Here is a 10,157-nt window from a genome sequence, read left to right on the forward strand (position 1 = left end):
GCAAATCTATTGGGTAGTTATAAGGCCGGTGAGGTGGAAGGACATCAGGGGCCTGAGGAGAGAAAACATCAGAAAAAGCTGAAAATGGAATAGGCAGCTTCTCTAGAGATGTACCGGTAACACAGAGAGGTAATGAGTCTACCAAACATTTTTCTACACACTCTTCACCCCATTCAATAATCTGTCTAGATTCCCAGTCAACTATAGGATTATGTCTGCACAACCATGGTAGTCTCAAAATTTTGGGTGAGGAAGGAATATTTAGCAGAATCTCAGGGGTAACCTTTATAGGTTTACCCTGCTGCAAAGGAGAATCATCTATTGCTAACACAAATAAAGACTCTGGAGACTTAACAATAGGAATTCCCAGAGAGTGTGCCAGAGCCTCATCCATAAAATTGCCAGCAGCTCCGCTATCCAGAAAGGCCTGGCAATGCTCTGCAGAGGAACCCCAGGAAACCTCCATAAGTAACAAAATGTAATCAGATTTTAAAAGAAATACCTGCTTGCCTAGGGAGGTTTCCCTGGGTCAACCTAGGTGCTGAAGTTTCCTGACTTCCTCTGTGGGCAGGATCACATGAAGTGGTGGGATTCACAGCAGTACAAACAGAGCAATTTTCCTCCTTAACCCCTCTGTGGCTGACAGCCTTGAAGAGCCCAATTGCATAGGTTCCTCGGCCAGAGAGGTAGGTGGACTAGGTGCAGGGACCTCTGCTTGTGAACCCGACTCTGCCTGTGCCTACTCCATTTGTACCTCGCTTGATGGACTGATCACACCGATTTGACCTTGGCTTGTATTCTGGATCGCCTTGTATTCTTGTACTCTTTATCTGTGGGCTCCTGGTCTGCTGCCAGCCCATCCCCAGACACTATCCTTTGTGTGCTAAATCCTGGGGGCAACCGAGTGCTGGGAGACGCAACCTGTCTCCCGAAGGTGAGCGTGGGTTTACTAGAGGTGAAGACTGCAGTGTTAGATTGGGGAACTGGTGTCTGGTGAGGACTGGTGCTGACCAGGGCCTTACAAAGGGCCCCAAATAAGAGTAGCATTGTAGCTTTTGACAGTGCGTAGCAAAGGGACATAGATAAGTATTTATATAAATCTATGGTTAAAAGAACATTTATTAGTAGTTTAAGAATTATGCTGCTTGGTGAATCATGGAATCTGAATAACACAGATGGAGAGAAAGCATGACAAATAATCACCTGCCCTTATTTTAGCACTCATTTATTTGGAAGATTTCCTAGACAGAACTAGCTAAAAATTTTACTAAAATTTGTAAAACGTTTTATAACTTATCATCTATTTTGCTTTACACTATGGAATAATTTAAGGACATCATATTTAAAGTGATAGAAAAGTAACACATACTTGATAAAACAAGTGAATAATATTGCAATAATTTGAATATGCAGCAGACAACAATTTTATCTATCAGCTTCCTTATTTCTAAATCAGCTTAAGACTAAAATGCATCAGCTTAAATAAAGTCAGCTTAAATAAAATAAAATCAGCTTAAGACTAAATGAAGACTAAAATGCATCAGCTCAGACTAAAATGCATCGAACTGTGAAATATGATGCTTTAGTGACCGACTCGGGACATGTACACTCTGAATTAAACTTAAATCTTTATATCTTTTTATGACGTGGAATAAAATGTCATATTTAGAAAGCCAATGCATGTACCTATGTTTGTTGCTGTGGGAACCTGATGTTATGCCAAATTCACTAAGTTATTGCTGGTGAGAAGTGCCGTTTATGGTTGTGGGAGAGCTATTTCACCTTTTAAAAATGTCTTGTATATTTTACTTTCAGATTTCTGATACATACCATGCCTTAATTGCTGCCTATAAACCCACAAGGCCTTCTCAGAGATGAATACCCTACAATATACCTGCTTTTATAAGACCATAAAGACTTGTGTTACTGGTATGTTAGGCAGTTACACAATAACTCCTATTTATATAATGTCCTTTTCAGTGGTTAAAGGTGCCATCCCACGTAGTTGCTATGAAAACATAGTTTGGTGTGGAATTTAAAGAAACAATTTCCTTCCTCCATATTTGGAATTCTCTTTTTAAACACATTCAAAGTCGACATGCACAGTTCATTAGAATCATTGTGGATATAAGCATTTTTTTTTTAATTTGGAAACCCAAACTAAAAAAAAAAAAAAAAAAAAATACAGAATAAAGATACTTGTTTTAATGAAAAAAATACTTTTTTTATACTAGTTTTCACAAAACCATTGTGGAATACCAAGAAAAATAGCATATTTCTCTAGCTCCATGGTCCCAACATTCCCAAATGCAACATAATTTAGAATTTACATAAATATATATAACCCTCTTAAGGAAACTTTCACATCTATTCTTAATGAGAATGTTTATGCAGACCAGTCTCAATGTGGTTCATGGAAAATATCAACTTTCTCAAGCAAATGCATTTGAAACTCAAAAAATAAAATATTACACTTGAATAACCCTATTTACAATTTTCTTAGCATATTTTAAAATAACAATATTATTTTACAACAATAGATAGTGGTGTACAGGTGCCAAAGGTATCCTATGATTTGAATCCATTAGTAACTTAATAAGCTGATATGAAAATAGAAATTTTTTTCAGGTTGGTAAATTAGAATGCAGGCCTAAACTGACAAAACAAAAAACACCAGGAGGTACTACTGTTTGAAAAAATAGACAAGCTTTTGCATCTGCAGGAGTAACATCAGTTCCATCGCTGCAAAGCGACAGCTCAAGGTAAGTATGTGCCATAATCGGCAAGTTTATTTTGGATACTTACTGATTATGGCTTACCACATACCAATGAGTTTAGATTTCTTTTAAACACATATTGCATAGGTTGTTAGAATTACATGAAAACATGTTGTATGAATCAATAACAATAATGACAAAGTCTAGTGAAAAACACTAAATAAAAATATTTCAGAAAACGTTAATGTGTTCAAATCTTACCTTCATGCAGTCATACGACCCCAGCCATCAGCCTCTACCAAAACATAAATGTGCCAAAAACAAAAAGATTTTTAGGGAGATGGCTTGAGATAAACAAGACAACATCAGCAAACCCAATAGGTTATTCAAAAATACTGGCATTTGCTTTCCATTGATAATAAGGATCAAAAATATCTGAGATAGACTATCTTCAAAGGGGCTAGATTGGGTTAATATTGAATTTTCCAAATTTCACATGCTTTCATAGGTAATGTTGGCAGCGGAAAGAAAAATTTTTTTTTGTCCAACAGGCTGTCAGTTGATTTAAATAGTTAGCTTAAAGCAGGCTTCAGGCTAATAGTTAAATACACAGAGATATATACACACACAAATGTTTATTTTTTTAGCAGAATTTGTTAATATAAAGTGCCTAATGATCCTTTTTACTTCATTTCAATACAAATAATGAATACATAACGATATACTATATGCTATGTCCATTACCAAATCCATTTAGTTTGCAAACGTTTCCGTGGCTGCCTTTCTAAAATGATATATTTTCTAAACCATTTATTCCTGTAAAAAAAGTGTTTTTTATGTACTTCGTTAAAAGGAGAAAATGTATACAGCATTTTACAAGCCATTCCCTGTTCAATATCTAATGTGTTTATATGTCTCTGGTGATGTTATATTAAATGTTATAACAGAGTTCAGTAAACCCATTTTTTTTAAAACAAATCTATCTGAAAAGGATCTAGTTGCAGATGACAGTTACAAAAGCAAGAAAGTGGCCCCAGCTTTATTTCTAATTAAGAATGGTAAAACCCCTTCAATGATGTGTTTTCTGTACTCTGCATTTTCCAATGTGAAACTCACAGTACAAGACTACATTATTTAGGAATACTTGATATTTTTCAGTGGACTCAAAGGACAATTATTTCCTGTGATTAATGACATGTCTTATTTCATATGGCTAACTTACTAACCATGTCACACTTGCTTAGTGTCGCCTGGGAATCCACTGCTAAATGTATAATATAGATGGAGAGAGTGGAAATGGGGAATAAAATGAACACAAGTGCGGAGTATTGCAAGGCACAGATGGTAAAAACATGGTCAGTCAGCAAAAAAAAGAAAAAAAACTAAAAAAAAAAAAAACAATCAGGAAAACGTTTCAAATGGTCTGTGTGAACAGAATAATTTTGATCTGTGCACATCAGAAATATACATTGAGATTGGTTCCGGCACTTCCAAATGGAAGGCAAAACCAACTGTTAGAGCTTAGTAAAAGGGCAAATAAGGCTTTATAATGTCCCAGCTTATTATATAAGGGTGGGTTTTTGAGCAGACATTTTCAGTTTATTTTGGAGCTGCTCAGTGAGAGTTTATAGTCTGTATGCTCTTGCTATAGTTGATATAGTTATTGCTGTTGCTATAGGTATTGTGTGTAATAATGTACTATAAAACTATGATTGCAGTGTTTTGGACTAAATACTCTTGTGTACCCTTCCCTCTATTTTCACAGTTCAATAACAAAGAGTACTTTTTATGACTATCTTTTTGTGTGTGTGTCAATCCTATTGGCATAGCTGCCAATAGATAGAAATCCTCTCACTAAAAATGTCAGACAAGCCTAAAGTAAGAGGTAGAGGTTCCGCACATGGAGTTAGCAGGGGGTTGCTGGTTCAGCAGGACAAATTATTGATTGTACTGGGCCATTAAAAGGAAGGCCATGCCTGTCTGTCTTAGGGTGAATGTGCTATAAAGCCATAGCATGTGCAGTGGGTTGTTGTGTGGCTGATAATGCATTCCTCTACCTCTTCCTCCTAGTTTTATGGAATCCAGTTGTTTGCAACTTCTGCTAATGTGCCTTCTTCCTCCTGCCTCTTTCTGCCATTAAAGCCCACAAAGTGGCAATAAAGTGTCAGTGGAATTATTTGATCAATTGCAATCACTGACCTACCACAGAAAGGTGATTATGGTTACACACAAGCATCCCTGGCTGTCCTTCATCAGGAAAAATGCAAACACATGCCTTGCCTAAGACATGTCTTTAACCTTGTAGAACAGTATTCTGTTATGAAATACCCTGGTTTATAGAAGGTCAGAAGGGTTTGTTGCCATGTTAGGCAGCTATACCTAACAAGTGTTCACCTGGCAGGAAGGCTAAAACAATAAATGTGACACTTGTGACACCCTAACATTGGCCATACTACAAAGCCATAAATAACTGCCATTGTGATAATAGTGCAAGTATAGGCTCTAGGGAACTGGGGTTCTTTTCACTGTATTATTGGCTCATTATTTGAAGGGAAAAATAAGCCACAATGAAGCAGAGATTACTGGTAAAATCCCTTATGTGTTCTAACTGGAGAAACACCATGTAGACCAATATACTAGGCGCTGTAAGCCAACAGGATGCTTTGCTTACTGCCTCCTTGTGAGGCAAAAGCAGCTGAAGGCAGAGAAAATATTAGAAATGCAGTACATTAGGGAGGTACTTTTAAAAACAAACCACATGCAGGCAGTGGGTGAACCACATGATTATTTACTATATTGGACTACTATAATGACTACAAAAACCCTGCTACTGATGCTACAGAATAAACATTTGGGTGACACCCACATGGAAAAAAAAGTATTCCTGACACCACAACCAGCAACTTTTTCTGACATAATATATATCAGTATTATTATCAATATGAGGTTAAGCACTGTTTAAAGACTTGTTTTTAAGACTAAGCCTTCTTATCCATTTCTTTTGACAGCAGCCCAACCTGTGTTAAGCCCTCATAGTAATTTAAATTCAAAGCTAAAAGATTCAAAAATTTAACCTCTCAGTCTTTGTAAAAGACTTGTTGAGAATTACACTTGACTAAGATAATGTGAACAAAAATGCATTTAAAGTAATACTGTTGCATACCCAAAATAACACATCTGTGATTGATGTGTTCTTCTAAATAAAATTATACTTTTACAAGTAAACAATCAAAGCTTGCATACAGTTAATTTATCTATCATTTTTTCTTAAATCACATGGCATATATTAACCTTTGTCCCTGGGTCCTTTATTGCAGAACCAAACCCTGTGTTTGCTCACCTGACCCTGATCTATTGCAGTGGCCATTTTCTTTCTTCTTATTTTCCTTGTTCAGATCTTTGACCATCTTGATTGGCCTGACATGGATAATGTAATTCATGCACATGTGGGAGTCCAGTCTATAGCCATGCTAAGAAGATGTGATATTAAACAGTACATTTTTTGCCTCATAAAGGACTTCCAAACAATAATGGAAGGATTTTGTTCTATTCAGCAATAAAAGGAACTGTTATTCCTTTAAAAGTGTTAACTCGGATACCATGAACCTTTTAGAGCTAAAGTCATCTGACAACAGAAAGTCACATTTGAATTTATTGGGCATCAGGGAGAAAACTTTGGAAGAGAGTAAGGATGTAATGCCAGGAATGGAAGTCACAGCTGGTCCAGACTGGCTCATTTTAAATAAATGAATTAATCTTAATTCCTTAGACAGGAAACAGACTTAAATAATATTAACAAGCTTTCACAGCCTAAATGTTTGTTTATTTGCTAAATGAAGAAAATCCAATATGATTACTAAAAAAGATTTAAAAGATACTGAAGTGCTCACCTTTACTGGGGTGAAGTCCTTTGCCTATTTGTAGGAACATTGGTCCCTCCACGATAATAAATATTTTGGTTACTGGCAAATCAGACACTTTTTGCTGTCATGACTTGGTAATAATAGCTCAGGCTGTCCTCTCCTATTGACTGCTTTTGAATCATGCTGTCTACGTAATTTATCGGCGGGGTTGGTGTCCCTACTTTATGCACTTATGGTATGGCTGGTACCCAGAAGCTGTCTTAATGTGAAGAAATTGTAGGCGGAGCTGGGTGTCACCTGGTCTTCGGAGGAATGGAGTGAGATCTGGCTGGCAGAGGCTAAGTGCTTCCCTAATGTACTTGTGCAAGAAAACACTTACAAGCTAATGCTTCGATAGTACATGACACCAGAGAGGACAGCTAAGTTTATTCCTGTGAGCTCTCCCAGGTGTTTCAGGGGATGTGGAGCTATAGGCTTGCTTCTACATATATGGTGGGATTGCACTACAGTTAAGCACCTCTGGATCTGGGTCTACAACCACTTGAGAACAGTACTGCAGGTTAATTGAGAAATGACCCATGGGAGGCCCTTTTACATAGACCTATCCATACTCTACCCAGGCATCCCTTTAAATTGGCCTCCCTTGTTTTTTTGGCCGCGAGAGGATAGCAGCGGCCTGGAAGAAACCTTTATTAAGTTTTGTGGCAGTAATATCCAGGCTCATGGATACCAACATCCTGGAAAGAATGAGTGCTATAACGAGAGGCTCCCTTCCTAGGTATGTTTGCCATGGCTGGATCATCATAGTTTGCCAGACCTTGATTCTAGGTTATTACACCTATGAATATTGGATTAGCTGGATAAGCCTATGTTCATATTTGACATGGGACCCATACCCACCTTTCCCTGGTTTTTCCTTTGTCCGTTTCCTACACCCATTCCCTTGTTTTTTCATTTTTTCTCCCTTTTTAAATGATGTTACACAATTTATTGGCTTGCTCATAATACATTTAAGGTGTTTTCATTTGATAACATGTTTTGGCTGTCTGTACCAGTATATTATTCTTTGTTCGTGTTTGATTTTGTGTCTCCCACAAACGTTCTGTAAACTCCAGTGCCATTTTCAAAGATAGTATCACTAACATGTTTACACCAATACTTAGTGTTCTGCAATTTTCATTTCGTGTGCACGTCAGATGAGATATAAGTTTGTTCCCTTCCCAACTTAGTCCTTCCAACTTACAATGTCTATGTTTTCTACAAACCATAGGATTTTGGTGCGGAATTACACGAGCAGACACGGTCCTAAATTTTGAATCAGTAATAATTTCAGTATTCACCAACAGCAACAGTTTAATCTAATTAAGAATTTATCTGGAGTGGCTGCAAAAGCTGGGTGGTCTGGGGGGGGGGGGCATCAAATAACAAGCAATCACAAATGAGACAAATTGAAAAGCATAGACACTTAATAGCATTGGCATTGGCCTGAAAATGTAAGTCTTGTTTAAAGATACTGAAAGTTGACAGCTGGAACCTGTTATTAGATATCTATTGGGGAATCTAAAGTGTGCCTGACCTTAGGATCTGTAGCAGATGGTCATCTGGCTGGGACGACCAATATAAATGTGCATATAACTTGCTAATTTTACTACTTTGTTCACATTTAATTTTTTGCAACAATTTAAATGTTTTACTTTGTCATGTGATAGCTGCTATGGCATATCTATGGGAACTATTAGAACCTGGTAGAACATCAAATGATCATTTAAAGAGGATAGACATAGTTTAAAACAGGGGCTTGATATGCAAAAAAAAAAACATGCCCAACAACCAAAGTGCATTTATCATATGTAGTTGCTCTGTACAGACAATGCTTGCAGAGGTGTGTTGAAATAACTTATACATTTTGTTTGCTATGCAGTTTACTTTAAGGGGGTCTATTTAAAAGCAGTGAATCTGAAATTTACTGAAACATTCTCTGGTGGAGAATCAATCACTGCCATTGAAAACAAATGGACCTAAAAGGTTCTCCACCAAAGAGTGTTTTAATGACCATCAATGACTGTCACTGGTTTATAAATAGAGTAACAAAGAGTCAAAACATTAAACAGCAAAGTACTTATATATCTAGACTAAAAACAGAATTTTCTCTACTGTTTTACTGTATTACACGTGTTGGCTATTTTGGATGCCCTTTTTAGATAGGAAACAATACATTATAAAGTGACCACTATTATCACTAAAAGTTCATGTAAAAAAAAATCACTTAAAGTACAAAAGCCATATTGCATTTTTCCAGTGTTAACACAAGACTGTACTGAGTATCACTGAAAATTTTTAATTACAAGTATATATCTGTATTTACAAGTATATCAAGAATTAAATGCTAACCACCAAAATACTGTACCAAAATAACCACCACCACGAAAAAGTCCTCACGTTTAAAACTGAAAAAGTGCCTTGAAGATGTTTTCTATACTTTCAGGTTCTACCAGGTGATAAGTTATAGCATCTTATTTTAGCCGGGCAGGAGGACACAAAAGAAGCGGAGCTGAGGACTTTATGCAAAACACCAGCAAAACTTGAGCATCGCTTTGAAGAAGACTTTTGAGTTCGACTTTTGAGATCACGATGGTGAGCTTTGCTGTCCCAAGAAAAACGAGTTCAAGAGAGATGAAGTTATGTGTTTTCAATTCAGTGTACGTCACATCCCCCTCCAGAAACCACGGATTGAAGGTGACCAAACAGTCTTGCAGAAGACTGTTTTTTACAGAACTGTGTGTTTTGAATGCCTAATTTGTAAAACTATTGTAATGCTTATTTAAATTTTGTAAATGTTGGCTGTTTTTACTGCTTACAGAAATTTTACTTTTTTATGATTTTTATTTTGTATGGTTACATTTTCTTTTTATCTGTGTTTGTTTTTATATGAATCCAAATGTCAACAATAATTAAAATGATATTTTGTTCAAACTATCTTAAAAAAAGACAAAGTTGTCCATTCAATATCTTTGTTGCTATGAGGAGAACTGCTGTTTTTGTACAGTGACTGGTATTACTTGTGACAGGAACTGAGGATTGAGTTCCAAATTGGGCCACAGAAAGCCAAAAAAAGATTTTATTAGGCTTTTTCTTCCAATAAAAAAAAAAAAAAAAAAAAAAAAATTTCATGTATAGCAAAATAAATGTAGGTCCCTTAATTGGCAAAATTATCAATAGATTGCCAAATCCCTAGAATAACATATTTCACCAAACAACAGAGAAATACCTTTCTTGACCATCTGGATAAAGAAGGAATTAAAAAGTAGGGAGTTCCTGCCAAATTTATGTTGAAAAATACTAAATTGTATTCAATATCATTACAAAAATATTTCAAAAACAGACAAATTTAAAAAAAAAAAAAAACAATAAACATAGTCCGACACCATACAACAGCACATCTAAATAAATTGGTAATTGGATATCAAAGTTTCCCAACACAATTTGCGGATGAAACTGCTTCTTCAAAGATAGAGAGCAAAATACCTGGTTGAATGAAGAAAACATAAGAACATCAAGTCAATATCCCTGACTCTAC

The 10,157-nt window shown here is 36.2% G+C and overlaps 1 protein-coding gene across 2 annotated transcripts in view; it reads left to right on the top strand.

The window, feature by feature from the left end:
* Positions 1-9,548, top strand: part of CRLF1 (cytokine receptor like factor 1) — a 76,115-nt gene extending 66,567 nt beyond the window's left edge. For both annotated transcript variants that reach the window (XM_072407087.1, XM_072407086.1), the window contains exon 8: positions 9,066-9,548. In XM_072407087.1, coding sequence (XP_072263188.1) covers positions 9,066-9,079 — 14 coding nt within the window. In that variant the 3' untranslated portion in view covers positions 9,080-9,548. The remainder of the gene's footprint in view (positions 1-9,065) is intronic.
* The last annotated feature ends 609 nt before the right edge of the window (positions 9,549-10,157 follow it).

Source organism: Pyxicephalus adspersus, chromosome 3 (assembly GCF_032062135.1).
Source record: "Pyxicephalus adspersus chromosome 3, UCB_Pads_2.0, whole genome shotgun sequence".
NCBI lineage: Eukaryota > Metazoa > Chordata > Amphibia > Anura > Pyxicephalidae > Pyxicephalus > Pyxicephalus adspersus.